Here is a 20159-nt window from a genome sequence, read left to right as displayed (position 1 = left end):
CAGGTCAGGGAGGGCTAGCAAAAGGGAGGCTATAATGACTAGAAATATTCTGTCTTTTTCCCAGTTACGATAAAGAATACTTAGCTTTTCCTTGGTACTTTGGGGTTCAGAAATGATATGAGGCATGTAGCAGAGCAAAGGCAGGCCTGAACCCCACATGACACTGGCAGACAAATCGACATAGCCTCCATCTTTGCAACTGTCAATGTCAGCATCAGACAGAATGCTGTGTGACAGTGGAAACCCTTTGCCTGACAAACAGTACTCACTCAATGAATAATCACTCTCATTGCAATCTAAAAAACGGGAGAAGTTTACAAATTGCAGACTTCAAGGTATTTGAACACTCCCACTGGGTTTCTGTTATCTGTAGTGTCCCGGTAAGAATCGTCCTGATCTCAGGGAGGACTGTAATGGAAGTGTCTATTTCTAGAAAGCTCCTGTTTGGAAAGTATTCCTACAGTTGTCTCAGAGAGCTCTGGATTCTATTTTCTCCTTCGCAGAACAACAGAGCTCCCCTGCTCTCCTCTGCCTGGCAGCAGGGTAAAGTGCCCTGCATACTTAAATAGCTGTAATTCATGAAGTGCCCAAGCCTTTCCCTCAAAATGTCACATGCTTGCCATTGGATTTAGAGCACTGTAGGTGTTTGGTGTCACTTCTGGCTTATTCACTTGGGCACTATAATCAAAATGTGGAATACGGCTGCATGCTTCATACTAGTGTTGTCAAAGGATTAGCTATGACTGTTGTGCAAGCGTTTGCCTCCATTTGACAATTTGGTATTTCTGCAAATGCTTTGTGTCCATTCACAAGGGCGATGCTTTCATTTGAAATGCTGCAGTCGCCAGGGAAAAGGCTCAGTGCTCTTCCCTGATAGGCCAGCTCTCCCTCTGCCTCCTGTTGCTATGGTGCCCAGCAGAGTAACTTCCTTGCCCTACACATGTAGGAGGCTCCGTCTCCATGGATACCCCACTCGGAGATTGTACTCTACTGAGAGATGAGCTGCACACACTGACTATATTTCTGCAAAAGACATACCCCCAGCCTGTGGCGGAAGGCTGCTTTCAGAGGCAGTGTCTGCCATGAAAGTCTATGGAGCTTACTTTCTTAGTAAGTACTGTTAGACACAGTAAGTAAACAGTTATAAGGAATCACAGTGGATATGCTGTGTGTGTGTGTGTGTGTGTGTCTGTGTGTGTGTCTGTCTTTGTCTGTCTGTGTGTGTATGTATGCCTGTGTGTGTGTGTGTAATGTGAATTGTAATAGGATAAAAGTACATAATAAAAATGAACTTGAACTCTGCCATTTAGGTATTCTGAATGCAGTGTCAATAACTAAAGTTTTTTTTTTTTCTTTAATGGCTACATATGGCATTAATGGCCCAAATGGCAAATGTTTCAGTGACCTCATCTTTTTGTGATTTTGTGTATGTGAATTAATGCCAAAAGTTAAGTTTAAAATGACTCTGGATGATTATATTTTAACATGTTCTCTTTACTCTGAGCATTGCACGGTGCATTCGTAAATAGTGAGTGTGGCATTATGAGTGTCTGAGCTAGGGGAATAGGCAAGCCCGGCCACAATTAATGCTAATTGGCACTCCCACAGTTTGCAGTGGGCCTCTGTGTAGGCTGAGATGTGATGCATTTATTATCAAGAGAGAGAGAGTCGGCTTCTGTGATTAGTGAAAGATGCCCATGTCTGCTGTTTAACTATGAAAAATATTCAGGGCACGTCTGTCTGACCTACTTTAATTTACTTTCCTTCCATGGCATCCGGTAGAAATTCAGAAACTCTTCCTGACAATGGGTTGGAGTGTAGAAGACTATTTTATTTGTGTGCTCTGAGTTGATGGAACATTTTTTCTTTACTGTAAGTTCCAACATTATAAAGGTTGAGTTCTCACTGTTGTAAAACACGTGAGTCATCTTAAAGTGCCTTTCATCTGCAAGGCAAATGATTAATGCCTGTGGTGGTAACATTATTAGTAGAAACATTAGAATGGCTATACATATGTTACTCTGACTCTAGTTAAATAGTCTTAAAACTGAAAAGGTAAGATTTTTAGAATGTCTTCAATAGTTATGAGGCATATAATGACTCCAAAAAAACCCAAAAAACAAAAAGCAAAAACAAAAATTAGTCATGCTGATATTTAGAGAGAGAGAGAGAGAGAGAGAGAGAGAGAGAGAAGAGTAAAGTATCTTGTGCTAGATTGAAGTTATTTTGTTTTCCATTATTCATAGCCATTCAAGCAGAGGACATACTGTTTGGTATCATGTTTTCCAACAGTTAGTCATAAAGTGGTGAGTGGCCCAAATGACAGAAGGTTCTACCCCCTGAGAGCATGACTGTACTGATGACTATTATGTTCCCAAGTTGTCACATGGGTCAAGCTTTAGGTCAACAATGGGATATTTTATTTTATAAATACCATTTCTATCAGTTTATATAGCAATGTGCAAAATCTGTATCTAATGAATTTCTCTTTCTTGTTTATCTTTGAAACAAAGGGGTGTGTGTGTGTGTGTGTGTGTGTGTGTGTGTGTTTGACTTCAAAAGGTCTTTGTCTTTTATCTAAAATTTGCAGACAAAAGCATTGTCAATCAACTAAGGTTCTTTTGAAAATTTGATGTCATGTGGCATCCCGTAAATATTAGGTGGTATTATAGTAAGATGACCATAGAAGTAATCATCATCATTGTGACACCACAGAGCAGTCGAGAGAGGTTTTAGATAACGGCTTGAACAGTTTTTTCAGCCTATTAATCGTATTGAGGATCTACATGCACTTGGCATTCTGAAGGGAGATGTCAGTTTCAGTGTACAAGAGAATGAAACTATCCCAAAGTGAAACATTTTGACTTTTTGTCTGCTTCAAATATGTTGCTTTGTGTTTTGTTAAACAGTTACACATGCATAGCAGAATGCTTTCCAATTAATTGTGTTGCTGGCAATAGTGGCTATTGAAGCTTTTACAGTGGAAGCATGGTGAATGAAACTAAGCCATAGCACAATCCTAGTTCATATTTATGCAACGAATTGGATATGTAACAATTAAAATCTAGGCTGCAGTCTTTTAATCTCACTTCCTGAAAATATTTCCATTCATGGTTAGTGGAGTGGATAAAGTATTTTAAAGAAGGAGTAATTGCATTAAGTTGAAAGATCAGGGAATGGTGGGGGAGAAAGGGATGGGAAATGACTGATTAGTATGTGTAGAAACAGGCCCCATGCTGAGAGTTTTCCTTCTGCACTAATTCCAGATGACATTAAATCAAAAAATATAAAAATAAATAACTGGGATGAAAAATAGAAATTGGTGGTGCCATATGCACAGAGCCTGCTGGTGCTTATTTTAAAGCACATGAAGGGTTGACCTAGATTGTACTTTGCAACTTTATTTTCATTCTGTCATTTTCGTTTCTGCTTTTCTCTCTGGCATATTCTATTGCTTCCATCTGTTTGCCCCGGGAAGAACGTGGCGTGTATAAGAGGACTACATTACTAGCCCACTTGAGTAGAAAACGGGTTGGGGTGGAGGCTCTAAGGATTGAGAACTCGGAAGCAATGTAGGTCCACACACCCCACCTACATTTTGTTGAGCATAATTTTACGTGTACATCGCTCAGATGATCTAGTAAGAATAAGCCTTGTTTCTAATGGTCCAAGACGGTCTTTAACGTCATCCCCATTAACAAAGCAGCTTTCAGCTTTACTTTACAGGTCTAAAAACAATGTCCTTATTTTCCCATCGATGTTAGTCATGCATGTATATACTTGGGTCACAGTTTGTATGCTAGGTGTTTGGATTGCTGTCACATCATTAGTTGAGCCCTGGGAGCATTAGCCAGTCTTGGTTAACAGTTCTGTATGCTGAGTCCTTTTCCAACCGTGGAGCTTGTGGCTGTTCAAGTGGCAGGGTGTTCCCTTGGCTGATGCAGTGGCAACATTGTTCATAGAAACCAGATAGCCCTGAGTCTGGTTTCTTATGCTCACTTCAGCTAAGATAAGCAGCTCCACAGGTCTCTTCCAGGAAGATCTGATTTCTGCCAAAGACTAGGAGCAGGCCTGACTATTCTTGAGCAATCAGTGGGTGCCATGCCAGAACCTGATACTGCTTCACAGCCTGACATCCAATGCTTTGCTTCCTGAGCAGAATTAGCAGTGGTGGATCCCAGCTATAAGCTTAGAAGGGAGTTCATAAAGAGAGATGCCTTGGGGTCTACAGAGTACACCACTGTCTCCATGCTGCTGAGCCCAAAGCTGTAGCCCTTAAAGGGTTTAGCCTGTACCTTGAGAGTTGGCTGGGGGTTCTTCAGCTTAGCATTCCTACCATCAGCCTCAGCCACCATGCCACAGAGCTGAGCCCGGCTCCACACGAGTGTTGCCCACTCAAACATTGTGCTTTTATTGGGGTCTCTCGGTTATATTATCTGGTATTTCTACATTGTTCTGTATGGAGATAGAAACTTCTCTAGAACAACCATGTTTTCCTCTGCTCCCTTACCCTGCCCTCCACCTGCCCACCCTTTGTCTCTGCTGCTCTCTCAAATCATTTCCACACATTTGTCCTTTCTCTTAGTCACTTCATTATATTTTATTTTGTTAGATTTTGCCACTTCCCTTCTTTTCTTCTTAAGCATTGTACATGATGTGCACCTAGAAAAGAGCATTTGTGATGGGCGTGCACCAGAGAGCATGACAGCAACCTGTTTCCACTTGAAGAGCTGCTGTCACAGAAACCTGCCTACTCTTCCTATATTCAATTCTGCTTCCCAGCAGGAGTGACCATTATACCAAGGTGTGTGTGTGTGTGTGTGTGTGTGTGTGTGTGTGTGTGTGTGTGTGTGTGTGGTGGGGGGCGGTTTCCCTTCCTTACACTTAAAATAATTTTGCCACCTTAAACACATATTTTTGAAAAATATAATGGAATTGAAAGGTACATTTTTTAAAACCCTAAAGCAATGTTTTCTCTACCTTTTCATTCTCTTTCTTTGCCCAATACCTTGTACTTGGTAGGTCTTTAAGGGATGCTTGTGAATAGGCATGGTTGAGCCCAGGAGGTATTCATGTGCCCCTGGATCCCAAGGTAGTATTGACTGACACCAGTTGGCTTGGTCCTTTGGATCCTTATTTTACCTCTTCAGGGTGCTTGTAAATGTAAGGCACATGAATGTCACATCAGATCTGATTGCTTAGGGGCATTTTCTTACTGGCATTTCCAGACCCTGCTTACTTTCCTTTTGCTACCATGCCAGCATTCTCCAGTGGCCATAAAGAAAGTAGCCTCCATTGTTTGTAAGGCCCTGCTTTGCTTTTCTGTTCTCTTTTGATTTTTTCCATAAAACGCCATGGGGTGGGTGGAGAAGGAAGGAGCGGAGAGAGTAGAGGACATTGTGTACACTTGAATTTAAAAGTTAGCTTATACAGGGGGTGGGACAGATTAGCTGGGCAGGCAAAGTCCTGGCCTGAGAACACGTGCTGTGTGCCAGCTGTCACTGAGAGTGAGATCCTGGGGATGGTCCCATTAAAACAGTGCATAGACATGCAGAGCTGATCTTTGCGCACAGCGCCATCTAACTGAGAGTACCCTTCACTCGTTTTAAAAGCTATCCATCTCATCAGAGTAAGCAGAAAGCCCTTTCAGAGGGAAGGAAGGGGCAGAGCGGAGTGACCTGAAGCTTGAGACTCTTAGGAGCTTGAGGGTAAGAATGGTTTGAGGTTGATAGACAGTGGTCAAGGGTACAGAACTGGAGCCCATTGTTGGAGAGAGACTACCGTCCTTTCCTTGCCTGCACCCATGCTCCAGAAGGAGAGCAGGAGTATAGCACAGCATCCCAGGTACATGCCCTTGAAGAACTGCAGTTTCTTCTTGGTTCTCCTGGAGGTGGAAAGAGGAAAGGAAACAGCCCATGAGGTATTGCTCACCAAGGAGACTCTGAGCATATCATGGCTCCTAACATTATTTCCCATCATTCATTGTACCTGCTGTCAACCCCCACCTGCCCAGACACAGTGCAATCTTTAGCACTGTGACAGTATCATACCGTGACCAGGTGTCACAAGATGGGAGAGAGGGCTCACTTCTCCTACCTTGTACCTGCTTTCTTTTGAGCCCTTTCCATAATCTAGAAGCTCTCTGGTGGTAGCCAGGCCTTACCCTTGAAATATTTTTTACATGACTTCACTATCCAACCTCTCCTCTTTTCTGTTTAAGTTCCTTAAATAGGTGTCACAATTAAAGCAACCACCCAGCAAACTTGCATTTCTCCGAGTGTTTGTTCCCATATTTGTTATTTATTTTATTTTTATTGGAGTTCACAGGGATAAATCCAGCATTGATGTTTGACCATCCCAAGCCATTCAGATTGTATTATTCCATTTTTGTTTTTGTTTTTTTTTTTCTTTTAGTAGTTCCTAAGGCTGTATGCCAGACAGGTTTTCCATCTGCTGACTGAAATAATTTCCATGTTGTTGGTTTTTGTTGCCTTTGATTAAGTGGATTTATACATATCTGCTTTTGGCTGTTCCTTTATGTAGGCTACTGTACAGCCAAGTGTGCAGTACAAGACAAAAGTATTTTTAACGTTTAACTTTTCCTGTTACATCCTTTTGTTCACTTGGAATTCTCCATGATTTTTGTACTAGGAAGTTAATTCTGTCAATGTATAAACTCTGAGTGAAGAGGCCCCACACTCATCTCCTTCTCCTTGCCCTACTCGGTTCATACCACGACCTCCTTCACAGATGGCCTTCAGTATGACCTGCATCTTTCTCCAAAGCTTGACTTTCCCAGTTTCCCAAGCCTCGCTACAGTATTCCTGTCTTGACTACAGTTTTTTCTCATCTGACGACTGTATTCCATTAAAATAAAGGACTGAGTGGCCTGCATACCTGCCCCTTGCTTCCCATCTCCCATGGCTCAGTTTGCACTGTTCCTGTTTCTTGAGCTCAGGGCCCTTCCCAAATTGCTTTCTGCTTCATGTTCCATGCCCATCTCAGGTAGCACCTGCCCCCACTGCAGAGCAGACTGCCCTGTTGTGCTCACTCTTGCCAAGAATTTCTTCCACTGCTGTGTACTTTGTGTATATGTGTGTCTTAGTCAGGGTTTCTATTGGCTGTGATGAAACACCATGACCAAAAAGCAAGTTTGGGAGCCAAGGGTTTATTTGGTTTTCATTTCCATATCATTGTTCATCAGCAAAAGAAGTCAGGACAGGAACTCAACCAGGGCGGAAACATGGAAACAGGAGCTGATGTAGAAGCCATAAAGGAGTGCTGCTTACTAGCTAGCTTCCCATGGCTCTCCTGGCCTGCCTTCTTATAGAACCCAGGAGTACCACTGTAGGAATGGCACCACCCGCCCACAGTGGACTGGTCCTTCCCCTCTGATCACTAATTGAAAAATGCCTTACAGCTGGATCTCATGGAGAAATTTCCTCAACTGGGGCTCCTTCCTCTTTGATGACACTAGCTTGTGTCAAGCTGACCCACAAAACCAGCCAGCACAGTATGCTACACTCACCATGCAGCCTAGCTGCCTGACTGTAGGCTCTGCCAGTTCCCTGAGATCTTGAGGACTGGAACTGTATTCTCCATGTTGCTGCCCCACACAGAGTCCTAGAACGTACAAGACACAGCACATACTTGAAATAAGCTGAGTTAAATGTCATCACCTTGGAATCCAGCTGTTAGATCTTTGTGAGCTGTGATGATCAGCTCCCAAACTGGGAGGAACTCAGACTCAGACAAATCAGTTGGCTCTGACTTGGGGAGATTCATCATCCCTCAGAACTTCAGGTCCCTCATCCTTCCTATTTCTAGGAATAGAAGGATGCGAGGGAACAACAGAGATGGAGTTCTTGAGCAAGAAGGCTCTGAGGACACACAGCTTACAGCAGCATTGTCACCCAGCACTGGCATTTGTAGTCACAGATCTCTTCCAGGCCTGTGGAACTGTAGTCTGCTGTCAGTCCTGTGCCTTCCACGTTTCTGTTCGTGTCATCAATTAAGCACATTAAACAGAGTAAGGACGAGGATAGAGCAGGGTGACATCCTGCCAGAGATTTCCCTCGAGGTTGACGGGCAGTTATTAGCCAGGCCTCTCTGCGTACCTAAGCATGCTATCACCCAGTGCACATGGCAACTTTGGTTGTCGGAGTATCATAAATGATCGTATCAAATGTCTACTGAATTCCAGACATGTGCTTTCTATGACAATCTTAACCCTGTCAGAAACGAGGAGTGTTTTTCATATGTGACTCTCAGCGATCAGGGAACTATTGCTGGCTCTTTTTTGCCTTCATATGGGACTTTTTCTATAATCTACAGTGATCAACACCAATGTCAATAGGGGGTGGGTTTTTTTCCTCCACAATTTGTCCCTTCATCTACAACCTGCATATTTCCCTCCCGTTTCCAACCTGCCACCACCCTGTAATTACACAAGAACTGGTAGTGTTGCTGGAAGCAATCATATCCCTAAGCATTATCCAAGCCTTTTCTCTACCACGGGGTGAAACACTCTCTGAGTCATCTGCAGTCCGGGTACCATGCTTGCCTCTGGGGACGCAATGAGGAATAAGACACAGGCCTTCCCAGCCACAGGCTAATACCCATAACTGAGTTTTAAGAGAGTTGGGAAAGATGGATAGAGGTAAAGTGAAGGGAGTATTGATTTGTTATAAATAACATCAATCTGTCCATTCAACCTAAGGGGACATAGGAAAAAGAAGATTTTTAGCTTGATCACAACCCCTTCCAGGAGACATCACTGAATTATGACAATGAAGGAATTTTTAGTGCTGCAAAACTTGTCAGGGTAACTGCACTTCCTGCAACCTTAGTCCCTTGGAAGTGATGGTGAGTAAGCTCATGGACAAGTGTGTTAAAACATACCCACAATAGCCATGCGATGTAATGAAAGCTTGTGAGGCTAAGACCATAAAGGAGAGGGACCCACTCTCTCCTAGAATCAGGAAAGGTCAAAGGTTAACTGAGACCTGAAAAACAGGTAGTCATTAGACAAGCCTGATGGTAAAGGAAATAATTCTAGCAGAAGGAATGGCGTGTGAGAGAGGGTGGCATTGTAGGCATCATAGGTCACACGAAGGTCAGTGAGCTTTGTCTCATTTGTGTCTTCCCTGACACAGGTGGCCCAAAAGAGCTTAAGGAGGGAATTATCTAAAGAGCTTTATGTTCTGGAACAGAATAAAGGACAAATTCTGGAAAGAATAAAGTATCTGGGGCCACATCCAACAGTTGGGCCTAAGCCTGGAAATTGCAAGTAAAGCATGGTTGTTTCAGCCAAACATTAGTAGGAGCTTGGGGAATCCTGCTGCAGAGCAGGGAGGAAGGATTGTAGGAGCCAGAGGGTCATGGACACCACAAGAAAACCCACAGAATCAACAAACCTGGACCCACGGGGCACACTAAAGTGAACTGAAAATCAGGGAACCTGTACAGGTCTGGCTTAGGCCTTCTGTGTATACATTATATTAGCATAGCTTGGTATTCTTGAGGGACTCCTAACAGAGGAATTGGGGCTGTCTCTGGCACTTTTGCCTGCTTTGGGGACCCTTCTCCTCATACTGGATTGCAGGGTCCAGTTTTAATTTGAGGGGAGGTGCCTAGTCTGATTGCAACTTGATACGCCTTGTTTGTATTGATGTCCCTGGGAGGTATGCCCTTTTCTAAAGGGAAATGCGGGGAGAGTAGGTAGGGAGGGGCGTGGTGGGGATGGGGGAACTCTGGTCAGGATGTAAATTATGAGAGAATAATTTTAAAAAAGAAAAAATGGAGGTTCAGGTAGAGCACACAGAATGGGAAGGAGGAGGCAGGCAGATCAACATCCAGGGTTGAGCAACTGATGACAGTAGGTAGTGACACATTGAAAGCAAGACCCTGGTTTCTGTACCAGTTCACTATAAACGGTCACGTAGGCCACTTGGTAAAAGAAGAAAGAAGGTAGATAATGGCAGGATGGCATTTTCATAGGGAAGTTTCCAGCAGCAGATGAGAAGGACAAGAACTTCAGGTCAAAGATGGAGATACTGCAGGGGACACTGTTGCAGGGGCTCCTCTCACCACACCAGTAAAAACCCTTATCTAATTGGTGGTCTAGTACTCGTAATTCATCTAAAATCATATTTATAATATGTTATCCCATCTGAGAATGCAGGCTCACTCCTGTTAGGGAGAATTCTTAGGGAAGCTGTTTAGCAACAGACATACTAAGTGTGGCCCCACATGGTTCAATAGCCTGATGATGATGGTGATGATGATGATGACGACGATGACGCAGAATCCTTAATGTTCAATTAAGGAAAACATCGTGATGTTTTAATGACTGCAGTAATCCCAAGCAGAAGGAATTCTTTAATTACTTCACTGGAATGAGGGCACTGAAGCACAGTGAGGTTAAGCCATTGCCTGAGGTCACACTGTCCTATTTGGAAGAATAGAAAGGTGACCCCAGAATCTGCTGGCTAGGATATACTCAAGCAGAGTGGGTTGACAGTTGCATGGAACACAGTCAGTATAACTCAATACTCTGCCAAGTAAAATCAATTAAAATTTCACATTTTAAATGTAAAATGTGTAAAAAAACAACTCCCAAAATATATACTATAGTGTATAACTATACTTGAAATAATAGTCAAACCTTCTGTCCCATTCTGTCAGAGGCAGCCTCTGAGAAAACTTCCTCGTGAGTCATCTCAGGCAAGGAGTGCCTGAGAGTGGTGGCTCTGGAGTTTCTGTACCTAGAGGGCTCATCCGTACGGAGCCCTGTCCCACCTGTAAGTTATTTAAGTTCATAAAGATCATTCTCAGTGAGTCAGAGACATGTTTCCAGGTGACATCAATACACCCTCCAAGAACCACACAGTAATTAGAAGGACGATCACGGTGACTTTTAGGACAAAGACCAGTCTAAAATAGCTCGCATCACCACCTGACCTGCTCTGCAAGCAGTTATGTAACTCCCCAAAGGCATGTTGGCACAGCATCAGTGTTAGCTCAGGGACAATATCTTCACTTTGCTTTCAACTACTTCAAAGCAGGTTGGGTGTTTTCTAATAGAGACCTTTAAGTGGTAGTGTTCTCTTCTCAAATGAATAAATAAATAAATAAATAAATAAATAAATAAATAAATAAATAAAACCGAAGAAACAAAGCTTTCATTAAAATTCATACATTTCCCTCACTTTCAGCTCAAACCTGGTGCTTGGCCCCAAGCTCTGAGCTGGCATGGTCAGTGACACAGATGTTTCCCCTGTTCACCTCCCTGTGACCAGGGTGGTTTCCTTCAGAGAGATTGCACAATCCAGTTAATTTAGTTATCTTCTCACATCCAATGACTTGTCTCCTTGTCAAAGCAAGAGGCAGAGTTGTGGAAATACTGGCAAGGCTACCAGGGCATGAAGAACCTCTTGATGTTTCAAGACCAAGCAAAGTAGGAAGTATCATAAAGGGCAGTATGAGCATAGCCACGTTGGACCTGAAAATTGAGATGGAGTAGAGCACAGGTTCTGGGTGGTGGTGGTGGTGTCCTACTTTGTTTTGTTTTTGTTTTCTGAACTCATTGGCCTCAGTGATGAGATGGAGGTGAGTATAAAGACAGGTGTTCTGTAGAACATTTCTTTTTACCTGTGGATCTGTCACATATATGGATTTGTTCTAGCTTTTATGTGAAAGAGTTGCATTCCTGGAGATGAAATAAATATCAGACTGAAAAATCTAGGAGTTGGAGTGTATCTCAATTGACAGAGTGCTTACTCAGCTAAGTTTGGGGCTGGAGAGATGGCTCAGTGGTTAAGAGCACTGACTGCTCTTCCAGAGGTCCTAAGTTCAATTCCCAGCAACTACTTGGTGGCTCACAGCCATCTGTAATGAGACCTGATGTCCTCTTCTGCTGTGTCTGAAGACAGCTACAGTGTACTTATATATAATAAATAAGTAAATCTAAGTTCTTCCTCCACATCCTTTCTCTGGCTCTGCTTCCATACATGCTGGGATGGAGATGTGATTCAGTGAGGTGATTATAAGACCAGAATTAAGGGAGTCGCAATCCTGTGACATAGACACTGTTTTGTTTACCTATATAGCTCACATAGCCCCTAGAGCGCAGCATGACACATCCTAAGCTTACATAGCCCCTAGAGCGCAGCATGACACATCCTATGGTAATCTTCCCTTCAGGGATGAAGGTAAGGCACAGAGAGGTTATGAACTTTTCTTCTCACATAGCTAGCGCATGTGGCTATTCATAATAAGCAAGAGAACGGCTTCACGAGGATCGAACATACAAGTGATAAAAACAAGAAGTAATTCATGAGCCGGGATGAAAGACCATGAAGAGGTGGGAACAAGGGCCTGGCTGAGTCCAGTGTATAACACTGGTACATTCAATAGTATGAGGGTCAAAGCGATGCTCTGGGGATGTCTGGGTACAAGCCAGAGTGAACCGCCACTGTTTGATGGGTTATTAACTGGGATGCCCTCATCGCAGCTGTGAAGGGTGAATAGGTGCTGATTGTGCACAGTGGACTGAGTTGTCCCCGAGACATTAATGACCAGTAGAGACAAAGATGGGGGGGGGGCATTTAAGGCTTTTAGATTTTCGAGTTGGTTTGTAAGTGAACTTAAGTATGGAAATGAGGAGCTGTTTCAGAGTCCTGGTGGATGCTTTGCCAGTGAGTTGTAAATTTTATGCTGTCTTATTTCCAGCAAGTGGGAGTTTTTGTTCATTGGGATTTAGCAATGCAAGCTGATTATACTACTATCTTCACAAGAAGAGAGGGGATGAAGAGGTATAAAAGAGGAAGATGCATGTCCATCTTTTTTTTTTCCTGTCTTATATTCTGGACAGCCCTACCCCAAATTTTACTATTGCCAGCATCTTGTCCACATTGTCCTTCCCCACTCCCTCATCACCTTCTTCCATTCCTGTCCCCGACATGGCATTCCACTTCCACATCACTGCCACCTTTGTACTCCTCTTCCCCAGTTTAGATTTTCCTGCCAGACGTGCAGAGCAGCCTCTCATTTTGGTAAACGCTAGATGAACACTTCTTAAATAGAAGTAACATCCTTTCCAGCTACATTTGCTAAAGGGGCAGAGACTCTCTTCAGCCCAGCAAACTGATGGATAAAAGACAAGTAACATGTAAGTTAAAAAAAAAATACTTCAGGAAAGACTTGCCATTACTACCAGGTCCTCGAGGTAATTAATTAGAATGAAATTCATGACCCACCTCTGTGTGTGGAACTCTTCCAAAAGCAGTGGGGGGCTGTGGAAACTCCTGGAGCCCACCAGCATCCAAGCCTGTTCCCAGGGCTGAACCTACACGACAGGAAATAGAGCCCTATTTGAGGGTCCTTTTTTTTCCTGTCGGTATCTCTGCCAACGATACATGGACCACATCAAAGGAAAGATTGGTTTACAAACCAGTCCACATCTATGACCCTTGTTTTAGAATGAACCACAAGGGCCTTAAACTAAGCGTTAACTGCATGGTATCATACTAACTTTGCATCCCAAGTTTTTAATGAATTTGCCTGTGTGTGTGTGTGTGTGTGTGTGTGTGTGTGTTTTCTCTGTGGAATCTTGAACATCTACCTCTTTTCTACCTTAGTGTATTTACCTATAAAATAAGAATACTATTACTAAACAGAGGTGGAAATTCACGTGAAATTTACTAAGAAATGACACCGACACCAGGTATATAGCAAACACTCAATACATTTTCATTATTATTTCAGTGCAAGGATCAAAGACATTGCAGACAACATCATGCCTGCCCCTGAGAAAGATCCACAATAAATACTGTGCTGAACCCATACATTATTTTTATAATCACTTGATAACAAAGGTAGTTTCTGTTGGAAAAGTTCAATTAAGAGCTCCTAAAACAAAATAAAATGGTGTGCTATAGTGTGTGTGTGTGTGTGTGTGTGTGTGTGTGTGTGTGTGTACATATAGTTTCTAGAGACAGAAACTTCTAAAATAGACTGCCCACAGGTTGTTAGTCCAAGAAGCTGTACAAGTACCATGGGGATGAGACTTGCTTTCAGAAAATTCCGGGGGAAGTTACCATAGCAGTCAGAAACCTGGCCAGGTGGCTTTCAAGGTCTAAGAATGTAAGGGAGGAGGTATCAAAAAGTGGTTTCCAAAAGAGCCACAGGTCATGGTCAGCTCCACCCAATTCATCCCCCTTATCTGCTGGCTCAGCTACCTGTTCTTGGCAGATGTTCAGGCAATGCACCTGTGGAACAAGAGAGAACGAGAGAACTTTAAACAAGGCCTAAGAAAGCTCAGCAAAGGAAGGAAAAGTGAATACAGCCTGTAGCTAGATAACTAGATTCTTAGTTTTGGTTAAAATTTTAAAATCTCTCTTAAACTTTGGGTACATTCATTTTCTCTCTCTCTCTCTCTCTCTCTCTCTCTCTCTCTCTCTCTCTCTCTCTCTCTCTCTCTCCTCTTAAAGGTTCAGGTTAATATTTACTTAGCAAATGTTTGTTGACCATTTGTCCTGCCATATGTCTGCTGTAGGAAAGAAGATAAGGATTCCAACCTTGTATGCCTGTGCTAAAGAGAACATGAGTTTGTACACAGAGTGTGTTTGAAACACTCATTAATACCCACATCATCAATAATCATTATACTCTAGCATTTCTGACCCTCAGCACAGAGCTTAACAAGTAGGGATTTTCCTGGGCAACACCCTTAGATATTCCAGTAGGTGTAAAAGGAAATGACATAGGAATGTGCAGTTTTAATGGCTGTCATAACTGTACGGCCCATGGAATAGAACTTGAAGTGAAGTGGACTTTTTCTTCATGTTCTGCCCAATTTCCAAGTGGAGATTCAGAGCCTGGATTCAAATGTCTCCTGACCCAAAGCCCTCTTGATGAGACCTACATTCAATGTCTCGATTATCTGTGAAATAAAATTTTACATATGTCATCACACTTATAGTTTTGTGATAAGAACAGTATGCACATGGCCAGGAATGGCAGTAAAGATGTGTTTGCATCTGCCCTTTCCCAAGTTACTTTATAATAAACCAAAGGAGGCCATGATTGACAGATCATTATTATCCCTTGATAATGTTCTAGAGTACAGTAAATTGCATGTGATTTTAAGATTTGCTTACACAAAAGCAGACATCCACACCTATAATCCTGTATCTTGTTTTAATCTAATAACAGCTCTCAAGTTCTTCTCATTTCAACTCACCTATTTTAATCTTCCAATGATTGCAGTGATCCTCATGGCTGGTCCTCTTCCTGATTTAGCCAGTCACTCTTAAAAGACACTGAGTATCCTTCAGATGCTCCTGAGAGAGATACAATTAAAGGAGTCCAACTTTCTTTTTGTATATATTGTATCAACACATACTCTTACTGACTCTGTTTGCTTTCACACACTCTGAATAGAACACCTACTATCAGACATTTTCTCAGTTTGATAAATGCAAAATGTCTTGTTTTTCCCATATTCATGTTTTCAGTGAAAGTATGTAGTTTGCCATGTACACTAAGTATTCTTATTTTTCTGTCATATCTTCTTATGTCACTTGCACATTTCTTTTATTGGTTTGTTTTCTTTTCCTATTTTATATAAGTTTTCAGTGAAATATGGAAAGTAGCCTCTCATTCTATGCTATCTATTTTTTCTCAGCTTGGCATTTATCTCTGACTTTTATATTTTTCCATTAGAAGTTTTATTTTAATGCACATTATAGCTAAACACTTTAAATTTGAACTTTTTTTGCTTCTAAGTGCTATTATTTATATATTTAAGTATATGGGTGCTCCAACAACTATGTCAATCACAATAGAAGTAAATCATTTCTGAACTTATAATAATAAAAAGGAAAATTATACTTACAGATTTTAAAGAACAATTATTTCTGTTTCAAAATATAAGTAAGCTTTTGCTTTCAATGGATTTATCACAAGTTCCTTTTCTGAAGAGCACTTGTAGCAGCCTTAGATGGCTAAGGACTCAGAAGGTTCTGTTCGGTAATCGAACATTTACTTCTCAGGTGCTGTCTGTGGTTGGGCCCCAAAGCCTTCCCAGATAAGAGTCTGCCTCACTAAATGGGCTTTAGGGCCTTCCACAAAGTCTGGAGTAACTGTGTGTGCACTGCTACAGCTGTTAAATGATGCTGTGCTTGTCTTCAGTGAAAACAATTTCTCTGTCCAATCCAGAAGCAGCTGAAGAGAATAACTATGCATTTCTGGGGGGCGGGAGACGAGAATGGGAGTAGAAATCAGCCTTGATTTGAGCTGAGGATATAGAAGGCTAACCTGAGTTAATTAGATAATTGTAATGACAAAGGATACCAGAAAACTTGCAGATACTTTCATGGGTAGTTTAGAAGAACTTATCAATGTTTACTATGTGGTAGGATTACCATGCATTCAAATGCTTAAGGACCCTATAGTGTCCCAAAATCAGACCTAAAAGTAGCATCCTCAAGACTCAAACACAAGATTGATTTAAAAGTAAGTATAGTTTTCAGCTTGAGCTGAAATTTTTCTTTTTTTCTTCTTGCACCAAGTGCTTTTAACTCTAGCACTAGAAGGAAGAAGAACAAAACTCCCTACAGACAGCAATGGTACTAAAGAACAGGCAAACAAAATACCCAGCAGGACTTTGGAATGCAGCTTTTTGTTGCTTGAAAATTGGTTTCTGCTATTGGCTCTCTTAGTCTCCAGGAATTTGTCCTCATGAAGGTCATCGCAGCCATCCTCCTTGTCACCCAGGGCCACCAATGCAGGTGGCCAACGATGAATCTCGTTAGGGGCAAAAGCACTGCAGATGGGGATGACACATGTTTCTTAAGTCCTATCAGCCTTCCAGTCCCAGCTTTCAAGGAGCAAATCATTTCTAGTGCTGGAATATTCCCAGTGACTTTCCAAGTGGGTGTGCACACACAACTCATGATGAGGCAAAAATTCTCTTGGGCACAAAACTGCTACAGGCCAGTGACATTTCCAAATTCCTATGGAAATAGAATAGTTATTAAGTCTTCCAGGTAAATATATTCTTTCTCTCAAAATCCTTCTTAGAATTTAATGAGGTCAGCCAATGAAACAAGTATATGAATGCCTACAATAGAGTGTATTCATTAATATTAGCTGTGTTTAGGAGCAAGGTTCCTAGGATCAGATGACATTGAGCCTTGGCTTCAGCCTTGACTTATTAACTGTGTCAATCTGTGCACCTCCCCGATATAAGAGCAACTTCATGGCACCTGCTCTACTTCTTATGGTCTGTGTTATTATGAGAAATAAATTATTGCATAAAAGTGTTTGGAATAGTTTCTGGTACATAATATTTGCTTTTAATAACAGAAAAACAAGTGTAAGTCGAGTACTTTTTATTCATTTTACTAAGATATGCTATATTTCAAAGTTTTTTTACTATGTAAAGGGAAAACAGTATCCTGCATGATAGTGTGTTAAGTGTGAATCCTGAATAGTATATAGTAAAACGTTATATTTCAAAATGAATTTTAATCCTCACAGAATAAGAATAGTGTTTAATACTTATTAGAACTTAAGCTGTGTTTGCCAAGCATAGATCTAAGCTTTCTGTTGGGTATATATTAATGGCTTACAGTAAGCCTGTGATGTTGCTGTGAGGAAGCTGAGGCAGGGATGAGTGAAGTAATTCTCCTAAGATCCCCCCACAGAGAATGCACAGGTAACACGTGATGTGGCAATTAGGTTCTGTTGTTCCGATGAGCTCTGTGGAAACACAGTGCAGCTACCATGAACTACAGCAATGCCCAGTGGCACATGCTAAAGAAGGCAGTCGGGTGCTTTTTCTTCTTCCTCAGAGTTTTGCTGCCAACATAAGTAAATGGCAAGTCAGAGTCTCTAGTCTTTATTATTTTGTTTATAAAATTCGCTTTCTCAGCTGGGCATAGTAGCATGTGTCTATAGTCCCAGGATGCACCAATAATGGGAGAATCAACTGAGTTCAGGAGTTAAGGCTACTCTAGACAATACAGTAAGGTCCCAACTGAAATTAAAACCTCAGAAAAAGTTCATTGATCTTACATCATGTTCACTAAATTGTAATTTTTATAAAACATTTTGTGTTTGTGTATGTGTGTATGTCTACATATATGATTGTGAGAGAACAACTTTATGGAGTTGATTCCCTCTAATTTACGTGGGTTCTAGATTCAAGCTCAGATTACCAGTCTAGTGCAACTTCTTCAAGCTTGTATACCAAGTGCCTTTATCCACTGAACTATCTGATGAGCCCCCAAATTATAAATATTTAAAAAAATCATCAGCTGGGGTTGGGGATTTAGCTCAGTGGTAGAGCGCTTGCCTAGGAAGCGCAAGGCCCTGGGTTCGGTCCCCAGCTCTGAAAAAAAAAAAGAACCAAAAAAAAAAAAATCATCAGCTTAAGTGGGTGGGAAATAGCATATGCATAATTTCACTCCCATGTCATTCAAATGGTTTTGAGTAGAGTTGCAGCTATGGGCCACCCTCAAAGTGGCTACTAATCTTTTGCAGATGTGCAGAAGATAAGATAGAATGTACGAAAACGAAGAGGCCTTAGGCTCTGAAAATGTGTAAGAGTCAAATATATTGAGTTCCAGTAGCAATAAAACCAAAGTAACCCTTTAGCTTAAAGTCCTAAGGACAAGATATCAAAGACATCCCAGATATTTATTAAAAGTCTGAATTTTTAGTAATGGTCTGTTTCTGTTCAAGAATTTCTGTTTCTCTGCAGGCAGTTATTACAAGTCTGTCTTTTATGAAATGAAAACTGGGTGTTTCCAAGTAATAATTTCACATTGTAAATAATACCTTAGGCCTGGAGACTCTAACCACATGAGATATTTCTGAAAACTGCCCATCTTTGTCACTTAGTAACCAACCTGACGATCTTCTAGCAAACAAAGCTGGGGAAAGAGGATGTCAGGAATAATGTGTTGCAAGACCACACAACCAATTATTTGTCTTTAAGATTGCCAAATGCTAAGGGTATTATACAGAATCGACAGTTACGTTCACAGAGCTTTGAAAGTGATGTCACCATTAGAGTTTCTACCATGCATAAGGAATTGCTGGTCTGGGTCTCAGTAAACTAATCTGTCAGTACTCTAATCTGGCAAAAACGGGGAAGGAAAGTTATTGTTCTGGTAGCAGGTCACTCATGACTCTTTCCAAAGGAAGCTGGCATCCTGAGGGGATCTGGAAGCTTGAGAAGGGGTTTTCTCTGTCTTGTTATACTTCGCTATTGCCACTGGTGGAACTAAACAAACTTATCAGAACCTACACACCTGGGACCAAACTCTGGGTGCTCGTCGTACTAGGTTTCTCTTGCTGATTTCTAGTTGGTACCAGAACATCTGTTGATCCCCTTGCTTCCTTCTCTGCCTTCCCATGGATGAAGTAGAGCGTCACAGATATGTTTTGAAGACTTGATCGTGCCCTTAATCAAACTCCCATGAGCTTAGTGCCAACCTACTTCCTTTTCTCCCATAACACAACGGTGAAATTAATGTCTATCTTACATTACAAAATTGCCAAGATCGAATGACAGAAAGTACCTCATACATAGCTGATGATCTAAAGGCACTGAGTTGTCATTATAGTGAGAATAATTGTTCACTGTTTGTGAGAAATGTAAGTATTTAGATCATTCTTAGTTTCCTCAGTTCAGAAATGGAGCTGGCTCTGATTCTAGGCCAATACAACATACAAATCATGTTGTAAAAGTTGAGTAAGGGGGTTGGGGATTTAGCTCAGTGGTAAAGCACTTGCCTAGGAAGCGCAAGGCCCTGGGTTCGGTCCCCAACTCTAAAAAAAAAAGAACCAAAAAAAAAAAAAAAGTTGAGTAAGAAGGTCAAACAATTGACCTAGATTCAGATTCCAAAGCCATGTTCAATTCATATGTCTTAAAACATCCTATTTTGTTGTTTGAATTGCTCTCTGTTGCCTCTGCCCCCTCCCTTTCACTTCCCTAGAAAACCAATGGAAATAACTCCATTATTGATATGAGACAACTATGATTGTTTTTATTAGAATGGGTTTACAGGATTCCAACACACAGCATGCTATTCCAGACTCAACACGGCTGTCACTTATTCCCACAAAGCCATTTACCTTTGTAAACT

At 41.6% G+C, this 20159-nt stretch overlaps 1 protein-coding gene across 6 annotated transcripts in view; it reads left to right on the top strand.

Moving 5' to 3' along the window:
* Sybu (syntabulin) overlaps nt 1-20159 on the top strand; it is a 70896-nt gene that overhangs the window by 39286 nt on the left and 11451 nt on the right. For 3 of the 6 annotated variants that reach the window (XM_032915167.1, XM_032915159.1, XM_032915151.1), the window contains exon 1: nt 284-1110. The exons of the other annotated variants lie outside the window; for them this stretch is intronic. Coding sequence is in view for 1 of the 3 variants with exons in the window: in XM_032915151.1 (XP_032771042.1) it covers nt 1083-1110 (28 nt within the window). In the remaining 2 variants the exon portion in view is untranslated. Of the gene's footprint in view, nt 1-283; nt 1111-20159 lie in introns of those variants that run through there. 6 annotated transcript variants of the gene reach the window in all.

Source organism: Rattus rattus, chromosome 1, assembly GCF_011064425.1.
Source record: "Rattus rattus isolate New Zealand chromosome 1, Rrattus_CSIRO_v1, whole genome shotgun sequence".
In the NCBI taxonomy this organism is placed as follows: domain Eukaryota; kingdom Metazoa; phylum Chordata; class Mammalia; order Rodentia; family Muridae; genus Rattus; species Rattus rattus.
The sequence above is the reverse complement of the archived record's forward strand: the minus strand, read 5'-3'. Positions and strand labels throughout refer to the sequence as shown.